At 36.8% G+C, this 21,290-nt stretch overlaps 1 protein-coding gene across 1 annotated transcript; it reads right to left on the bottom strand.

Annotated features, from left to right (window-relative positions):
• Positions 1-8,763: 8,763 nt before the first annotated feature.
• On the bottom strand, positions 8,764-9,705 carry LOC122304245 (pectinesterase inhibitor 3). The gene has a single exon (XM_043116395.1). The coding sequence runs from the start codon at positions 9,586-9,588 to the stop codon at positions 9,001-9,003; it is 588 nt and encodes a 195-aa protein (XP_042972329.1). The 5' UTR covers positions 9,589-9,705; the 3' UTR covers positions 8,764-9,000.
• Positions 9,706-21,290: the final 11,585 nt, after the last annotated feature.

Raw genomic sequence — 21,290 nt, 5'->3', positions numbered from 1 at the left:
TGTTCAAATCACGTTATGTTACGTCAGGGCTCCAATCCTTTCGTATTCCAGTCACGTTTCATCTTGAGTACATTTAGTTTGTGTAGAATAAATGGGGCCATAACAACTGTGGAGTATGTATTTAACTGCATTGTGATGTGTAGAATACATGGGGCCACAACAACTGTGGAGTATGTATTTTTCATGTTAAGTCAAGTTTGCGTAGAATACATGGGGCCACAACAACTGTGGAGTATGTATTTACACGTAGAATATATGGGGCCACAACAATTGTGGAGTATGTATTTTTCATGTTAATTCAAGTTTCAGAATAAGTTCATACTAAGTCAAGTTTCAGATCAAGTTCATGTCAAGTCAAGTTCAGTTCATATTTCAATTTAAGTTATGTCAATTATGCTATGTTGTACGCTAAGTTATGCTTTAATTACTTATGAATTTGATTATGCATTTATGCTTTTACTGTCATCCGTGCATCATTAGCATGTGTGGAAGTTTTTTTGTTAACTTGCAGAGATTTGTAATCAAATCTCACTGTGGTAGTCCCAACTACCATTCCCCCCGAATGGTAGATCTTGTTACAGGACCTGAAGGAGGATCAGGAGCTGATCAACTAGACACAGTCGACTGAATGACGGTGCGTCGTTAATGTTAATATAGTAGTTAAATTACTACTTGTACGATGGAGTTGCATCTCCAGTACTTTTGGATCATAACTATTTTGGACTAGTGCTGTGATCTTAGTTATTCAGTGGATCTTTATATATGAAGTATGTTTTAAGTATTTGGGATATTTTCAGTTTGGTGCATAGTATTGCTAAAAGAAAAAAATTATCCGCTGCGAATATTACATAATGTTAGATGCATGTTAGGAATATTGTATCTTATATGTCATGAACGGGGGCAGGTAATCTTGTGTTGCATGTCTCGACACTTCAAATGTCCGTCTGATCCCAAACGGAATTTAGGGACGTCACAAGTCCCCTTTCTCTTCATATCCACCCTCACACTGTGTCTTTTTTCTCTATCTCCCTTGTTTTTCTCTAACCAAAAAACATCTCCATTCATGAATCACGATGGTGCTGTTGCCCAACTCCAACCCATAACTGCAAGCTTCAGACCCTAGAACCACCAAAATGGTACCCTGCACCACCAAGGACAACCGTAAATAAGGAGGAGCTCATACACTCAAACCCAAGTCGTCTAATTGCTCTATTCAATCGCCAATGCCTTGCACTCATCTCATAGAAAACCATCAGGACAATCATAGAAACCACTAACCAACCCTTCCCAGTCATCCTCGCACCACCTCGGTAAGCCTCCACATCTACCTCCCTCTCTTTCTCTCCTCCATCGTTTTTCTGTCTAACGTCACTAAAACTCTTCTCACCCACCTAGGTGTTCTATAGAGGAAGTCGCAACCATCACCTCGCCATCATTCATGACCAACTAGTCACTTCTAGCTCCACACAAGATCTCAGTAAGCTCTCATTTTTTATTTCATGGCCAAATACCATGTATAATCTTTGCTTTGTATGGTATAAAACATAGAGTTTAACTTCAAGCCAGTTGTGATGTGCAAATGGGATTTACACCCTCTAATAATCAGATTAAACATTATCATTCTAATTAAATTAAAATAGAACTGGCCTCACCTCAATAATTCAATACAATCTCCCATCATGTGCTCTCCCTTCTCCTCCCCCCCCCTCTCTCTTTCTCTCTCAAGCTAAACGATGCTTCTTGGTCATCTGAGTAGATTCACAACCAAAATATACTACCACAACCACGTCAGTCTCTCTCTCTCTCTCTCTGTCTCTCTCTCTCTCTCTCTGTTTTTTCCCTTCTAGATTTCCTAGGAAACAATCATACCTCTGCCCATAACAACTCTCCATCAAGTTATAAACATTCGACTACATAGATCAACCCGAACCCAACCCATTAAGCTAAACACGTACAACTTGTAAATCCTAACCCAACCTATTTAGATAACAGGTCATGTCGTATTACCCGTTTTGACCTATTTAATAATTAATTAGAAATATGTTAATACAACATGACTTATTTAAACCTGTTTGTTTCATGTAAATATGTTGAACTAAAGCACATAACTCATTTGACCTAATTAATATAATTTTATATAAAAGTTAAAATCTATATTTATTAAAAACCACAATATCTTGAAAAATATATATATCAATAATTTTCAGGTTTTAACATATAATAAAACTAATATTACAAACCGTATAATAACAAATATGAGCATATGTTTAAAATAAAAACCGTATAATAACAAATATGAGCATATATCTAAAATTATAGTCCTAACAATAAAAACATAAATATATTAAAAAATATCAATATTACAACTTAACAATAATAAAATTTTAATTTTAAAATAAATTTTAAATTGGTCAAAAGGAATTAATTTCGTGTTAAATAGGTTAACTTATTATTAACCTGTTTATAAATCATATCTTAACAAATCAATCCGTTTTAACCTAAACATTTTAATATCAAACTCAAACCCTCTAAGTTAAAGCCTCTCCGATCCATAGAACCGTTGTAGATAAAGTTTCCAAGTCTATCCACTTGCCAGTTGCCTCTTTTTTGGAAAAAAGAAAAGAAAAGGAAAGTACCTTTTCTGGTTTTAAAGTTAATATAGAATTCTGCTTTCGCTTATAGTTTTTTTTTTTTTTTTCTCATTTGGATTTGGTCTCTAAAATATTGATGTAAAATGTTGAATTTTCTGAGAAAAGAATGAAGAGAAGGCAGCATCAAGATGAGCAATCTAGGATCTGATCTTCTACGAGCTCTCCGCTCTGGTCCTCAACATCCTCTGATCCCCGCCGTCTTTATTTTTCGTTCTACAAAAACTCTCTGCCAGTGGAGATGACGACATCGTCTTCGTCAACCTCCCAGCAGCCTTCTTCAGCAATGCAGATCTTGTCGGCAAGGTTTGCTTCGCTGCTGTTGGGGATTTCTGGCCTTGATGCTCTGCGGATTTCTGGCCTTGATGCTCTGCGGATCAGTCACTTTCTTTTAATATTATTACTTATTCAATTTCTTCGTCAAAATTGTTTTTAACCACAAGAGAGTTAAATTACTTTCTTAGAGATTATATAAATTAATTAGATAAGATACTAATATGTAGCGGTAAAGCTACTTTTATGGACTTTTATGGGTAAAAAATGGTGGCTAGTTGAGCTTGCATTCACATTTGCTTCCGCCATCTTCCAGTTGCTTCCGCCATCTTCCACTTGCTTCCCCTATCTTCCACCGCCACCTTTATGGGTCAAAAATGGTGGCTAGTTGACAACCTACATCAAGCTTGCGTTCACATTTACTTCCACCATCTTCCAGTTGCTTCCGCCATCTTCCACCTCCTTTAACTCTTATAAATACATGTTTTTGCTTTTAGAAACCTATCCCATTTTGAAAGAAAAATTTAGAGAAAGAGAGAGAGTTTTAGAGAGAAAAATAGTGAGGTTTCTCCTATATATTGTCTCTCCTTTTATAAGAAAGAGTGAGTTTTCTCCTTTTATAAGAGAGGGTATTGTCAATTGTGCTCTCCTTATTCAAGAGAGAAATTCTTGTAATCCTTTTGCTATAAGTGAAATTCTTCTACAATTTGAGTTCCTTATTATTTTTTTTATTCTTTCTCATTTCTACTTCAGTTGTAATTGTATGCCCCGTACCACAACCTCCTAACATAATACACACTTTAAGTGACGATTCATTAGTTCGTACAGGTGACAAGTTACGTGAATAAATTGTTGGACTAGCACTACGAGATAAGTAGCTTCACCATAAGCTTAAAAATATCGTAAACTAGTCTATTAAATTATTATAGTAGTTAAAGTCATTTATTTGGAAGTCCATTTTTTTATGTACCAAACGTGATGCTAAATGCGTAGAACATGCTGATTAGTTACGTAAAGCATACCATTCATCATACCATGTGGTCATATTATAGTACTTTTCTTATTTTATGCTAGCCATGTTAAGCTCGTGAATCATGCATCTCATACGACATATGTTGTCGTGAAAGTCCTCATATGGTAATCATAAGATAAGTCTAAGATTAATAAGATATAAGCTGAGATGGTCATAGGGATGCATAGTACCAACGTAAATTAATTATGGGTGGATGTGTAAACCACCCTAAACGTAGTCCATAAGATATTTATGATATATCTAGCAGTTCTCCTTGTGGTTATAGGTAACAAGATTGATGCACAACCTTGCTAGAGAGTTAGTATGTGTTGACCAATTAAGATAAGAAAAGGGAAATAAAGTTTTATAAGTTTGTATATTATGAGCATAAAGATGAATGTTTATGATTTTATATCGATCAATATTATGCTTATTTTAAGAAGAATTTTATGTTTACGGTATTATATACTTCTTATTAAATTTTTAACATATTTTATTTTATGTTTTTAACCATCTAGGTGAAGAAGTTGACTAGGATGAGTTAGCATTTATTTTATCTTCCGCATTAAAAACTGAGTACGTATTTATTTTAAGACTTGGTTAATTTAAGAACACTTTCCATGAAATAAAGAGACGTTTTCTTGCCTGGCTTTAATTACAAAAGTACGTGGCATCCTTAGTGTTACATGTTGTTGTGTACGTGTTTGTGTTTGAGCTGGGGTGGGGTGGGGTGGGGTGGCTTTTGGGTGTTTTGACCGCACGGGTCTGTGTGTATTTCAAAAGCTTTAAACTACTGATGTTATGTTAACACAATATAAGCTTGAGAGCCATTGGTATGGGATATTAATGTATATTATTAGTGTAACTTATAACTTAACTATGCTAGAGTACTAAGCTTGAAAACTTCTACTTCTAGTCTGTATGTATCGAAATAACTCATGATTGTGCCTCTACTCACTATGTAGGGGATTTAATTTTAGTTTGCATTTTGAAAATGCAAGGGGAGGCCCCTCCAGGGAGAGGCCCAGGCCCAAAGAGATCAAACCCTTGGGACTTTGGGCCCCACAAATGGGAACCAAAGTCGGCTAGGGGCTCAAGGTAGGAGCCAAGCGGAGAGCCCATGACGCACCTTCTCGTCCAAAGAGGCCTAGGCACTGGGGCCGACCCGATCGAAAAGCCTATCATGGGGCAGCGTGGACACTCAGCAGACAATTGCCGCAAAGCATAGGCGACTGGGCGTGTCCGATCGTGGGTGTACTAGACCTAGGATACGCCACATTTAATGATGATCAGGGAGCCCAAACACACGACGGCGTCTTGGCACCGTAGGATGGCATGACCTTGGCCTGACACCCTACCATGGTACGAGGTTGGTGGCAGGTTTGACCCAAGCACGACCTGACACCCCACGACCTTCCTTGACAACCAAATTCAAGCAGGCATAAATATTCCAATCCCACCCAAGGGGACTCTCTCTGAACCCTTCTTCTTCTTCACTTATTTTAGCCTTCTTATTCATCCAAATATTCTCTACTGACTTTGGCATCGGAGGGATATCAGACATTACCGGAGCCCACTCTTCTTTCTTGCTGCAAACACCAAGGGTTTGGTTATCATGGTACTGCTTGGGCTACGAAACATGACATCAATAGAAAATATCAATATTTTTTTTTTTTTTGTGCGTTGTTGCTACTCCATGGATGCACGACTAGATAAGAAAGAAGAAGAAGAAAAAGAGAGAAGAAAGAAATAACAGTCGAGTCTTATAAAAAAGTATGTTAGTTGGATAGAGAGAGGGATTTGATGAGAGAGAAAGTTTGATGAGAGAGAGCTTGAGGAGAGAGAGAGGTCAGAGAGAGAGAGAGGTCAAAGAGAGAGAGAAAGCTTGATGAGAGAGAAAGTTTGATGAGAGAGAGCTTGAGGAGAGAGAGAGGTCAAAGAGAGAGAGGTCAAAGAGAGAGAGAAAGCTTGATGAGAGAGAGAGAGACAGAGACCTAAGGAGTGAGAGAGCATGATGAGAGAGAGACATAGATGAGAGAGAGCTAATGAGAGAGAGGCGTCTGACATTTAAAAGAAATAAAAAGTAAAAGAGCAATGCTACATACAGTCGTGGAATTACAAATATCGCGCAATCGCTTTGAAAAAGAGTGGAGTCCACGATTAAAAAGTTAGTTTTTTTTTTTTCATGTGGGTCCCATATTATTTCATTTTTTTCAAAGCGACTGCACGCCGCTTGCACAACTACGACTGCAAATATCATTTCTTAAAGTAAAAAGTGTGAAGTGTGCATCAAAACAGCTGTGGATGCATAGCAACTCTCAAACGAAAAATATTGTTCATATGATAGACGACAAAAATACCTAAATATTGAAAACAAAAACATAAATTGGACAAAAAAACGAAATAAAAAACAGCATGTGCTAATACAAACATATAATATGGCAAAAAAAGAAAAAAAACCAAACTACAAATTTCATGAGAAACATATTTACGAACTAAAGATTTCAGCAAATTGAGAACAAAAGAGAAAGCAAAAAAAAAAAAAAAAAGAAGAAAAAACAGAGAAAAAAAAATCATTTTTCTAATTTTTAATTTTTTGGTTTTCAAAATACTCTGTGTTTTGGTTAATTTTTTTATGCTTGTTATGTATATTTCATGGCTTTTTCGTACATTTCTTTAATTTTTTTTTTTCCAGTATGTATTTTTATTTTCTATTTCTAAATATTTTTAACTTTACTTTTATTTTCATATTTTGAGTCTTTCTTGATATTTTCTTAAATCTGTAGGCCTTTTGCAATTATTTTTTAGTTTTTTTAAATTATTTGGATATTTTATTTGTTATACACGTAGCATGCATGCTATGCCAATACCTTCCTTATATTTGTTAAAAGAAATTAAGGGCTGCTTGGAGTTGCATTAAGAGTATTAAAAAGTGATTAAATAGATTTAAAAACTCTTTAATGAAAAAAATTAGATTGTTTGACTATTACATATCAAAATACTATTTAATTTCAAATAAGTTAAAAAATATGTTTTTATATTTTTCCTCAAACGTACTTTCTCGAATAATGTGGAACTTAATTCAAATTTTAAAAAAACTGTTAATGAGCAAAAATACTCATACAACTTTAATATAATTACAATTTTTAAACTTTTAAAATATGATCACAATCTTTAAAAAAAAAATCAAATAATCATCTTTTTTATATCAAAAAAGCACTTTTGTAATTTGATTCTAAACAAATATAACATGTTTGAAAGTGCTTTAAACACATAGTTATTGAACACTAAATAATTTTTTAATAATAAAACTTATTATTTTAAGTTATAAGCTATAAGTCTCTAAATTTATAAGTTATGTTTTCTACCGTAATTCTAAACAAACACTTGAGGAAACTAAATTGTTAAGAATATTAAACTCAGAGAATAAAATAATAAAATTGAAAGTATAAATAACTATATTACAGTACCATGCAAAGTTTGAACAGTACTCCTTTTCCTTTATGAGGCAACAATTTCGCCCTTTAAAACGTTCACAGCAAATGTGACCTTTCCTAATGCAAATTACAAAATTATTCTAAAGTGATACTACGAAAGCTAAAACATTTATGATTGAAAAGTGATATACTCAAGGTTTCATAAAAGTAAATTTATAAATTAAAATATTTTTATTTGATATTACGTTAGATTTATTTTATAATAAAAATAATTTTATAATCTAATATATCATATTAAATTATGTTATTTTATAAATTTATTTTTATAAATTTTTTTTACAACTAATTAAAGCAATCCTCTGTATAATTTACACAGAAATATTTATTAAGATGACAAATCTCCATGAAAATAGACACAAGGGCGAAGCCAGGTATTTAATCTCTTTTCGAAAGCCCCCCAAAATTTCAATATATAATGAATTAAGATTTAATTTTCAAAGGCCTTTTTATTCAAAAAATTAATTTATTGCCCCTCCTTGAGAAATTTCCTGAACAGCGGTAGCCACTGGGGCCATTTTGTCGCCTTAGCAAGCACTGTCGGCAGTCTTGATATTTGCCCATCCCCAAAGGCACCAACAAGTAAGAGACCGCGGCCTTATGAGTTCAGGAATTGACCGACCATTATGGAACGGCCAAGGTTCTCATAGTCCTACTCCCCCAGGTAAAGTGCTCCTAATGGAAGACAGTCCAAACAAGCTAACGCGCACTGTAAAAAAAAGAGGCAATTACGACTAGCAACGAATAGGTTGTTAATAATCTTTTCATTGCTATAAATTAATTGCAATTGCTCATTTTTCTTGTAGTGACGATTTCTTACTTCCTCCACAGGTACTAGTTGAGTACGTTACGATGGGCAACCAACCAATGATTTCCATGAATCATGGTCATTTATAAATGGAAGATTTTGTGTTTTTCTTTGTAGATAAAACAGTTTTTATTGTTCAAGAGAAGTATTATATAAAGAGATTTTAAAAACATAAATTTATAAATTGATTTACTTTCATATAATATGTTAGGTCTATTTTATAATAAACGTAACTTCACAATCTAATATAATAAGTGATATCAATTTATAAATTTATTTTTTTAAAGCCTGTTTGCGGCTAAAACATATAAATTTCAACTTTAAGTTTTGAGTGATGTTACTCTGCCGTCCAGCGGCTTGCTCCACAAGCTAAATATCACTTTTTTTATTTTTTTTTTCTTTTTCATATTTTTTAAACATATTTAATATTTTTAAAAAATATAAAAATATATTAATTCATTAATATTTATTTTCTTAACTATTAAATAATAATAAAAAAAATTAAAATATATGAGCGGCCAAAACGAATAGATAAATTCATGGGCACACTACTATTTTCCTTGACTTTTTTGAGGAAAATGATGGAAAATATTAAAATAGCAATATTACATTTACTGTGGGAGTAACAACACAATAATACACTGACACTATTAGGTACAGACTCGGGGAAGGAAAAACCTGGAAACTTAAGGAAGTTGCACAGATACGATAAACGGGATCGAACAGATCACATGCATGATTAATGAGGAGTACTGTTCATCGTGATCATAGATCCCGACGACCACGACTCTCGTCCAGACGGTTGATCATGTACAGGGCGTTACTCGTAACCTTAGCCACATTCTTGATCTTACGCTTCACATCCGACTTGATCTTTTTGTCATCAACATACGGGATCCCATCGAGACAAGTATCCTCATTCGTCAAGGCCGCACTCACCCAAGTCTGCGCGTTGCTCATCTGCCACTGGAACGCCTCGCCTCGTCGACCCAGGTGCTTCAGCTCGCTCAGCGTCTTGCTCAGGTCGTCCACGGTGTCTGATATCTGCTCCGCGCAGTCGCTCAAGGCCGCTTGCTGTCTCATCTTGGCGCCGGTGGTGGGGACTTGGGCGAGGTAGCTGGAGAGTCGGCGAGCCCGGGAGAGGCTGACCTTGACGGCGGCTTGGGCGAGATCGCGAGGGGTCTTGCAGGCGTGGTCCGAGCAGGCAGAGAGCGTATGGAGGCAGAGTTTGGGGTAGCTGGCGTGCACGCACGATGAGCGAACGATATCGTCTTGGGCTTTTCCTGTGGCGGCGGCAAAGGAGAGGATGAGTAGTAGGAGAGTAATACTAAGGATTGAGAATGGGGGAGACATTCCCGTTTGTGAGAGCGCGTGACGCTGTTTTTTGAGTGTCTGTAGATCTGAAAGGCAAAGGGAGGCTAGTGGAGTAAGAGTGTGGGAGTAGTGGATGCTGCAACCTGCTGGTGGTTGTTGGTTTAATAGGGATGTCTGTGCATAAGTGGGGGAACTAGAATATTTTAAGTTTGGTCATAAAATTGCCGGTTATTACTTGATTACCATTTTAGTTTTTAATGTAGCTATTTTTGTTTGGACGCTGCTACGTCTACATAGAAATGTCACCGAAGGTGGCCACCGAATAGGCAAAACAATTTTTTTTTTAATTTTTTATATATATATTTTTAATATATTTAAATATTTTTTAAAAATAAATAAAAATCACAACATCATTTAAAAATACTTTTTTAATCATTAAGTAAAAAAATATATATTAAAAAAATTAAAAAGTACGGTCACCGTACATGAATAAAGTATTATCTTTTTTGTTTTGCTTTGTTTTTTATTATAAATAAAAAATAAAAATTTCTATTAAATAGTCACTTATTATAATATATATCTCTCTATTATAAAAAGTGCCTATCTAACGGTTAGTTAACAGTAATTCTTGTTTTCTTGTTTTTCCGTCTATTTTTATTGTTTTATTTAACGCCGTGTAAATTGTTGGGATGTATGTCAGTTCTTCTTCTTAATTTCTTAAATTCACCTTTACGTCTTCTATTCTGCATATTCTCTTTCGTTTAACTCTCCAAAACCAAACTCCTTTCCTTATGTCTGTTCGTCTTCTCTCTTCTTTCAGTCTTCGGATCTTTCTCTTCGTCCCGAAAATGAATTCCAAGAGGAAAAATGAAGAAGACCCATGCTCTTATATGCCCTCCAGCGTGCGTTTCTTTTCTTTCTTTCCATCCTCGGTAGCTTCACCAGCAATGGCTTGGGATCTCAGATCTTCAATCAAGGCATTCAAATCGGAGTAAGAGGATCCTCCTCCTTCAACAGAGTTCTTTGCCATCTTCATAAGCTCTCGAATGAAGGCCATCGCCTCAGGTAGCCCAGCTCCGTCGCGTCACTTTCCCCACGGTACCTCTATTTTTCCTGAGGTAAGCCTCTGCCGCACGCCTTTTCTTCTTCTTTGTAGGGCAGCCGCACCAGCCTCTAAATCTAGAATTTGTTTCTTGTATATATATATATCTTTATATTACTATGCGACAATAATCAAGCAGCTGTAGTATAACTCTTTTATGCCAATTCTGTCTCTGCTTTATTTTCCAAATTTCCATCGTATCCAGCTGAATGTGTACGTTTTTGCTCTGCTTTTAAACCGCTCGGTGGATGCGTCCTCACTAAAGCATGCAAGTTATTGAAGATCTGCTTGGTGAGCTCCATCTGTTAAATCACGTAATTCCAAAATCACCGCTTGCTCTCACCGATTGAAATCTGGAAACTATACTTCCACTTCTGCTCTTCTCTATTCTCACTTCTCTCACAGAAAAATCTCTGTATGTTTCGAATTGCTCCTCCGCATCACCCACACAACAAGCTCGTTATGGTTGTTTTGGATTCGAATCGTGTAAAGCTCGGTTTCTCCTCTTCTTCGTTCATCAGCATCGTTTATCTGGTTCTTTGAAGACCGAGCTTACTTCTCGTTGGGTTGCCTTCTAAAATATCTCTATTCTACAGTGTGGTGGTGTGACGTTGTCAGGGTGAAGAGATGTATTTGTTAGTTGATGGGTGGAGGCCAATCTAAAGCAAAAGAGCAAAGCAACTAGCAAGCCATTCATCAAGTTCATCTCCCTCTGAGAATCTCTTCTCTTTTTTTGTGTTTTCATTTCTCTTTCCTACGGTTAGGGTTGAGGTGACCGATTCAAAGGGGAAGTAGTCGTGAATCTACAGCTTCGTGGCTCAGGGGACGGTGATCCTGGGCAAATAGACAGAGTCGTCTAGGAGGCTTCCGAATGTATTCCTAGGGCTCGACGGAAACCACCTCTCCGCGGTTGGCAGCAGCCAGCTCGAAGGAAACTCTGCTTAGAGGCTTCCGATTCTTCACCTAGGGTCTCTCTCTCTCTTTCTCATAGCTTATCTCTGTTTTGTCTTTTGGTTTTGGCAGGCTTGCGAATGTGTTCCTAGGTTCGACGGAAACCACTTCTTCATGATCGACGGCGGCCAGCTCAACGGAAACTTTGCTGAGAGGCTTCAGAATTTTCATTGATGGAATCTTTGCTTAGGGTTTCTCTCTCACCACCTCTCTCTCTCTCTCTCTCTCTCTCTCTCTCTCTCTCTCTCTCTCTCTCTCTCTCTCTCTCAGCTTGTCTCTATTTTTTTTTTCCTTTGTTTTTTGTCTAATCTGCTTGTGATCTGATGCTCAAGAGACACATGAAAATGCAGGACAAGATGAAAAATCCTTGTACACGGAGATCAATAATTACAATGCAAGCATTCTTTGTTGTCAGGTAAATTACGAGCTTTTCATTGTTTATGCACATATGTATATGCAACGTTATTGTTGTTTGGGTGGTTGTTAGTGAGCATATTAGATTATTGAAAGGGAATTGGTATAACGTTTTTTTCCTTGTTCTTTGACATTCGTTGTTTTAGCTTTCAAAGCAGAAGTATAATGAACTATTAAAACATTTATACATAGGCTTTCCTAGAATTTATAGGTAATTCGCTAAAATTCTTTTATGAGTGGTGGATGATATAACCATTTTAAGCTTCTTTTCATGCCTGAATGATTTATTTCTTAATCAAGATTTTCCTTGCTTATGAAGAATATATTTCCCTATTGCCAGGTCCGTAAGAAGATAGAGGGTTCTTCCACAAATGATCCCTTTGAAGATCTCAACTCATTTGGGAAGATCTCATCAGATTAACTCTACTCCACAAAAAATGCTTCAATTTGAAAAGCCTAAAAAAAATAAAATCCTTGTAGAAGAAAGAGGAGCTGGATTTAGATGTCCTTGAAGCAGAGGCTCTTATCTGCTGGTCTAGGTGTTGGGGATCTTGGTTCCCAGAAGGATGCAGAGAGGCAAGCCACAAGAGAGAAGCAAGAAAGAGTAGAGGCTGAATTGAGAAACCATGCATACCAGTCAGCCTATGCAAAAGCTAATGAGGCATCGCAATGATAATGTATTCTTCCATCTCGAAAATTTTACTTAATTTTGACACTTTTTTGGATGAACTGTTACTGCTATTGACTATTCCTGTGAAGAGATTTTATCTTCTGTTGGGGTTTCTTCATTCCTCCAACCGGGCACTACGTGCAAGGGCATACGTGCCTTGCACGTAGCGCCCTTACTAGTATATATATATATATATGAATTAAAAGATGACAGCTTTTAATGGTTGTGTTGATCAATCTAATCATGTAATCATCCATTTCGGACATGCCTCTACGTACCGTAGTGTGCAGAATCTCTCCTCAAAAGCCTCTATCCGAAAATTCCACGTCCAGTACTATATTCATCCACGAAATGATGGGATTCCTCCTTTTTCTCTTTAAACTTCTAAAATTCTTTTCTTACGGCTTTTATCCTATAATGAATGAAGATAGATCTGTCACTATTGTGCCTCCACCACCCGGTCCTTACTTTCATATAAAGTATAGATCGTCGTCTACTATTTTTTATGATTAACGCATTACATGATTGCAAATTTCATTTTTCAGTTTAAACCGCATTCCGACCAAAGAGTTTAGCCTTAGGTGGACTGATTTTGGGGAAGAAATTAGGGTATAACAAAGTGAAGAGAGTAAATGCACCGCATATTATAGGTAGCCATGGAGACCCGTAAGAAAGATATGGATAATGGCAATTCATTGAATGCTGGGGACCAGCTAATCACCCCGATTGCCCCTATATATCATAGATGGCAACTCTACAAAACAAAAGCATCAAATCTTGGTTGGATTAGTTTTCAATTTCAAGCTTACTTATTGGAACTTAAAATGGGATCATTCACACTATTTTATATACCCTTTTGCTCACAAGAAAATACATTTCTTATAAATAAAATTATTAAAATTTTGACCTTTTTTTTTTTTTAAAATATACTAATTTTATATTAAGTATTATGTTTATAGTTTATATTTCGATTTTCATCCCCGCGATGGTTAGATGCATCTTCTGCACTATCCCCAATATCAAATTTAAAGGCAAAGGTGGGTGTAGCCTGCCAATTTAATGCGCTCACCCGATCATCTCCCATTATAATTAGCTATTAGTTTTTTAAAAAGATGACTTTTTGCAGTTATAGAAAACATAAATGTTGCGATCTTTTTTTTTGAAAAAAAACATATGTAAATATCAAATTTAAATAAAAAATTAATTTTTTAATAATAAATCACATTCCTTTTTTTAGCATGCGACACCTAACCATTTTATAATTGATGTATATAATATTATTAAGTTTTTTAACTGGGAAGTTTGATTGGAATGTGAGTTTCCAAAATTCCGTAGTGAGCGAAACCGTTCCAAGGCTCAGGGGGCCCTTTGCTTTGAATTATTGAATGGATTCTGTGGTAGCTTTTTGTGACCTAGGCCTTTCCATTTCAAATGCATTATTTAAAGTCTCTGAAACATAACATGTGAACTTCTGCACGGTTGCAGCAACTTTGTAGGGATCACAACTACAAGGACCCACTTCACCAGAGAAACTGCATATGCAGACGAATCGGCCTATAGCTTTCCATCAAATTTGATGCTAATTTCAGTAAGTTTTGCCACCCAACTTCGAACTGGACTCCCAACAAGAAGAAATTGTACCATGTTTATGAGCTTTAGCGGATACGAAGGACCATAAATTTGTCATCCTCTTGCTTCTTAGATGAAATGCGGTCGTAGAGTGGCTACGATGTTTAGCATCCATTACAGATCATTACATTTAAGTGCACTTTTATAAAGAACTAATTGTATTTGATAATCGGAACATTTACGTACAGATTACAAAGAGTATCTATTACACAGTTATTTATAGGATCCATGATTTCTGTCTTTGACATTGCGCAGATGATCTTCAACATTCAAATCTTGATGATTATGGGCTGTGCTTTGTATTGAACCATGGGCTGGAATCTTGACAGATGTTGAGGGCTTGTCACAAAGTAGAAATAATTGTGCATAAGTTAGAGACTTGACGGAGATGTCTGCCAGCTGAGATTGAGTTGAGATGTGATTGATCCAAAATGTCATTCCGAGTAACCTTTTCCTTTATGAAATGATAGTCTACCACCATATGTCTTGTGCTAGCATGACAAAAAGGATTAGAGGCAAGGGAAAGAGCGCGTACATTGTCTCTCCAGAGGGTAGGAGCTAGGCCCATGCAAAACCCGACCCATTCGATAAAACCGGGTTAAAATTTGATGTGGCTTGGATGGGTTGTTTAGCCGGTGAAACTGTAGCCTGCATCCATCCCCAATTTTCCTCCCTTCTTCAGAAAAAACCTCTCTCTCTCTCTCTCTCTCTCTCTCTCTCTCTCTCTCTCTCTCTCCTCAACCTCCAAGATCAACTCGATTTGTTAAGGATTGTGCATCATCTCAGAAAAAGACACATGATTTGCTTTTTTGAGAACTTGAAAAGGGTTTGATACTTCCTTTGCTCGATCTCTTTGTGTATCTCTTAAAGAGAGGAAAAAAGAAGTAAATGAATGATGGCCAGGGTAGGAGGGATCACAAAAGCAGTGAATGTTGGGATCGCGGTGCAAGTAGATTAGGAGAACCAAGAGCTTATCTCTCACATTTCCCTCAAAGTTTGACGCCTCTTCGATTTCCTTGTCCAATTTGGTAACCAATTCTATTCCCTTCTTTTTCTTCTTCTACAATACCGGATTTGCTAATATGGGATTGATTCGAATAGCACGTCCCTCTATTGTGGATTGCTTTAGTTTTTACACCATAATTACCCCAGTACATGAATGCCCATAACCATTTTGTGATTTTTGCTCTATCCTATTATAGTATCAACTTTTGTGGGATTGGTGTGGTGTTATTTCATATTATGCTTCTTGTACTCTTTCAAAGACTACAATGAAGAGCAAGTTGGCATCATTGAATGAGAAGCTTGACATGCTCAAGCGTCATCTTGAACTACTTGAAGTTCAAGTGGATACTAGATCATCCAATCCCTCTCTCTTTGCTACATAATGTTTATCATATCAACTTGTTATTCAATGGCAATGAAGGGGTTGATGGGCATGTTGGGATTCTGTGCAATCGCAGGGGGGAACCGATTTGGGTCGAGTTAATTTCGTACTGTATGGAGTGTCAGATTGGGTCGAGTTGGGCAAAAATTGGGCGGGCCGAGTTGTAGGGCTAGTAGGAGTTGAAGACAATGAAGATGGAGGTCAAGTAGCAACCTGCATAGCCAATATAGCTCAACAGTGAGAATGGCCATCGATTTGTACTCGGACTCGTTGCTAGACTGAGAGACTACAGATTGCTTCTTAGCACTCCACAACACCAAACAAGGGCCAAGAAACACTGCATAGCCTGTAGTAGAACATCGATCATCTATACTTCTAGCTATTCAGCATCACAAAAACCATTTAAGCTGCAAAGACCCAAGTCCAGAGAAAGTTCCACGAGTTAAACTATCCTCGAGGTAGCATACTACATGCTTGGTAGCTATCCAATGTGTGGTAAGAGGAGCAAGCATAAATTGGCATAGTTGGTTAACAACAAATGCAATATTGGGCTAAGAAAGCATGCAATCCTCTAATGCAGAAACCACCTGTCTAAACAGAGCAAGATCATCACAAAGGTCCCCTTGAGTTTGAGACAATTTAACTTCTATGAGGGTGGAGCATTGCTTAGCATCAAGCACTTTAGATTTGTATGGAAGGTCAAGAATGTACTTTGTTTGAGACAAATAAAGACTAGAAGAATTTTGTGCCTCTTAGATTCCCAAAGAAGTAGTGAAGCAACCCAAGATCTTTGAGAGCAAAGTTGGCTTGCTAAGATCAAATGAGCCAACAAATAAACTAAGGATGAGTCCCTGTGACGAGGATATCATCCATATAGATAAGTATGTAGATGCAAATATCATAATGATGAAAGGTGAATAAAGAGTACTCTACCTTTGATTATGTGAAATCAAAGTGTAGAGGACAATTAGAGAACTTGGTAAACGAGGCTCTAGGAGCCTGTTTGAGGTCATAAATGGCATTGTTGAGGTGACAAACAAAACAAAGTCTAGAAACCAAGTATTTGTGGAATTGGGTTGTTGTTCCATAAAGACTTCTTCTTTAGAGTGCTATGCAAAAAGGTATTGTAAGGTGCCCTATCCCTTGGTAGGTTAGCTTATAAGACGGTGCGAGAAAATTATGTTTACAAACATTTTTACTTCGTGTTTTTTTAGATTTAAATGCATTTGTTTTTGGTGCTGTCTCTATGTGAGTAATCATATCACATGTCGATCATCATGGGACAGAAAAGAGAATTCCCCAAACCATTTTTGGGATACATTTCCACGAGCTTCATACAGGTAGAGAGAGTTCTCATAAATGATTGGGGTGGGGCGATATTGCATTGGCCACACCTGTTAGATTGGATGAAGAATCCCTTGGGCATATCACTTGTTGGTGTTTTCAAGATGATTGACTGGGTACACATTTCTTGAGGGAACATATGTATCTCTGTGTGAGAGTCGATCTATGTTGGGTACAAGAGAGTTGACTTGCACCATGTTGGTTGGGTGGGAGAGATATTCAAGTTTCAAACGGTGGAGCAAACGGTGGAGCGACTAATTCCACATTGGCCCATCAGAAGACGAATGTTTGAGTGATGAATATCTATGTGATAACTGTGAATTACTATGTGATTAGTGTTATGAGTTTTACATGCCAAAGAAGTGGGTGATTTCTCGACTTGGCGACGTGTACAATTATATACATGTATTGAGTTTTGTGTATAGGGTAATTCCTTGGAGGCTGATTCCTCGACATGTTTTATATATACATGTTTTACTCAAAGAGTGATTCTTTGCCTAAGTCTCTCTCCAATTGAGGGTCTCCCACATGGTGTTAGACCATATATCTGGCTTCAAACGATATGTTTTGCTGATATGTTTTGCTGAGTTGTAATCATTTAAGTAGACTCACTCTAGATGTGACTCTTTAGCTGGAGTGTGGGTCTTTGTCTACGACACTGCCGCTTTCTGAAAGTTTTCATGTTGTCTCAAAAAGCTCATATATGTCAATAAGGGTCTTGTTATTGATCATTGCTCGCCTTAAGTTCGTTCTTTACCTCCGTACATTAGGCAGCTTTTTAGAACTAAGAGCCTCTTCAACTCCTCGTTCTTACCTAGGTGCTTGCTAGCTCTTCCGTTGGAGTGGTTGCACTCGGCAGACCATTGTTGCCCCGTTTTCTACCCAAATCGAGGAAGGATCATCTTTGCCTTCTACTCAACAAGAAAAGGCTCTCTTCTTTGCCTTCCTTTCTGCCCTTGGATGGTGGTCTACCCTCTTTCATTGTCATGGTCCTCACACATTGGACACCTCTAACTGTTAAATTGACCATCCAAAATGAACTACAAGAGTAATTACAACACTTATTGTGGATGGTTTAGTCATGGGACCGAATATATCTATATAATGCAACCCATCTTTCTAGTGAAATCCCTTGGCAAATAGACTAGTCTTGAATTTGTCTAATGTCCCATCAAACTTTGCTTCACCTTGAAGACCAATTATTCTTCATTATGTTCTTATGTTTAGATCTGAGACAAAGGGTCCAAGTTCCATTGGTTTGAAGAGCTTTGAATTCATCTAGCATAGCAAGTTTCCACTCCTTGTGTTGCTTTGCTTGAGAAAGACTGTGAGGTTCATTAGGTACTACTGCTGCATAAGTGACTTGCACAAGATGATTAATACAATAATAAACTTGATAATCACAAAAGAGTTTGCCTTGTCAAATACCAGTCTTGGCCCTTCTGATAGGGTGAGAAGAATGTACAAGAGGGAGGGATTAAGCTCGGTTTGGGCAATAGAAACAAAATATAATGTTGCAACAATTGTAGAAGTTTCAAGCATGGTAGGATCATGGTTAGTTGAGGCTTTAGGAGATGATGTACCTGTATAAGGATTCTTACTATAAAAAGATAAAGAGTGTGAAGAAAATGAGAGTACCATGATCAAGGTGGGGCTAATAGAAGGTTTAATTAGTTGATGTAATCTTGTTACAAAGGGATGTTGTAAAGATGGTAGAAGGTCTTGTGCTAGAAATGTAAATTCATAAAAAACATGTATAGTGACATGAACTAGTTAAGTAGAAGGATGAAGACACCGATAACCCTTGGAATTATGACTATATCATAGGAAAATGCATTGCTTTGTCTTGAATTGAAGTTTCTGATCATGAAGAGTTATGAGTAGTGGGAAGTAGGCGCACTCAAAAGCTTTGAGCATAGAATAGTCAAGAGCTTTCTTTAATAATATTTTATAAGTAGACTTGCCTTGTAACACAAGTGTGGGAACCCTACTGATAAAAAATATGGTAGTGTTAAAAGTATCCAACCAATATGTAGTTGGAAGATTTGAGTGAGCAAGCAAAGTGAGTCCTGTTTTGACAATGTGCCTGTGTTTTCTCTCAGCAAGATCATTTTGCTGAGGTGTAAATGGGCAAGAGAGTCTATGTAAGATCCCATTTGTTTCAAGAAGTTATCTAAAATCATTGGAAATAAACTCTCCACCACCATCTGTTTGCAATGATTTGATTTTGCTGTTCAAGTAGTTTTCAGCAATGCATTTAAATTTAACAAAGTAAGTGAAGGTAGTAACTAATTTTCTATGCAAGGGATAAATCCATGAGAACCAAGTGTAATTGTTGATAAAGATAACATAATATCTATAATCATTTAAGGAAGAAACATGGGAGGTCCATAAATAAAAATGAACCAATTCAAGGGAAACTTTAGTAACTCGAGTTGAAGATGGAAATGGGAGATACTTACTTTTGTCCATCTAACATGATACATAAACAAAACCATAGATGAGTGAACCTTTTATTGGAAGATGAAAATTATACTTTAACAATTTGAGAACTTGAACTGAAGGGTGGCTTAAACGGAAGTGCCAAATGGAGGATTGAGCAAAAACTCTTAAGAAGGCTATGCAAGACATGCCTTTATTAATTGAGACTGGAGATTTCATGGGGTACAATCGTACGAGCCATCTCTATGTGGTCCTTGTACAAGAATCCTCCCAATATGATTGTCATTTACAAGAAAAGATTGGAGGTTAGTATAAGCCATCAATCATTATCATGACAAAATCTGTTTATGGACAAAAACTTTGCACTTGTAGAGGGGCATCTCAAAACATCTTTAAGTTCAAGTGTGCAAGATGGGGTTTTAAGAAAGGAAGAATCACTGTAGTAATGGACAGACCAAGCTCATTTCCAATTGTGATTTTCTTCTCCACCTCGATAAAGTTAACTTATCACTAGATTTTCCATATCATCTGTCATGTGTTGATTAGCTCCACTATCAACAAGTCTTTGATCTTTTGGTTTGATGCTAGTATTCGTAGTCATAGTAGCAAATTATGAAGGAATGTGATTTCCTTGATAAGCAAACTCCATTTTATGAAAATAATTTAAGGCTTGGTGTCAATTTTTGGCAAGCAGCCTTGTTGGTCACAAAGGATTGTCCATCAAACTTTTGGGAGGATTGAGAACCTTGAGAGGAGGAATTGTCTTGGTATTGCTTAGGCTTGAAGTGATGCTAGTTCCTTGAAGACCATTGAGGTTTCTTAGACTTAGAACCATTGTACTTGGGATTTTGAGAGTAAAGGGTGAAACTGCCAAAGTCTGCATCATTGACTTGCTTATGTAATACTTGTCTCGAAATCCAAAGTTAGAGTTAGAGTGAATTTGAAACTTAATGTGGGAGTCAAAGTTGGAGTCTGTATGGGCTTCAAATTCTGACTCCAAACTTCGACCAAAAATTTCAGAGCAAATCTCTCCTGTGAGTGCTATTTGTTCCTTGACTCCCTCCCATTGCCTTCAACTTTACCATTTCTATTAGCTCGTTTTCATCTGTTTGAACCAACTTTATCCTGAACCAACTTTGTCAAGGTTGTTATTTCCTTTTTATAAGGTTACTTGTATCTAAACCAACGTAAAGTTGCGTGTCTCCAGAACCAACTTTATCAAGTTTACGTTTTACATGTTTTCATTGCTTTGGATTGAAATCATTGTTATTTTTGCTTTTTATGTTTTAGATTTTTGCAAGTCAGTTGGTGCAAACTTCAAAGGGTCTTCAAGTGACAAGATGTCTCCTTTTTTAACATTGAAAGGAACTACGACAAGCCAAAAGACTTCCCTTTGGATATATTAAAAAAAAAAAGGGAAGTCCTTTGTATCAAAAAAGATTTGAAATAACCAATAGCATAAAGACATCCCTCTGAATAGAAAAAAGAAAGGAACAAAAAAAAAAAATAGACTTCCCTCTTCAATTGCGCCAATACAGCAACACCTAGTCTCCTCCCATTTCTTTTTCTGCTTTTTATTGAGCATCTTCTAAGGATGGCACACTCCTTCTTGAGGCTCCATATCATCATTATCTGAGCTCCTTTTCAACGTCAACTCTCTACTTTCTTCCCAGTCCCGTTACCTTTTATGCTTTTCTAAAACCATCTTGCAAAGGGAACCAGAGTACATGTATACCATGCACCAAAATTTACAGGCTCCATATCATCATGGTGGCTTTAGCAGCGTTGACTATGCCATCGTT

The sequence above is a fragment of the Carya illinoinensis genome, chromosome 3 (genome assembly GCF_018687715.1).
Source record: "Carya illinoinensis cultivar Pawnee chromosome 3, C.illinoinensisPawnee_v1, whole genome shotgun sequence".
Lineage (NCBI taxonomy): Eukaryota > Viridiplantae > Streptophyta > Magnoliopsida > Fagales > Juglandaceae > Carya > Carya illinoinensis.
This window is presented reverse-complemented; position numbering and strand designations above follow the sequence as displayed.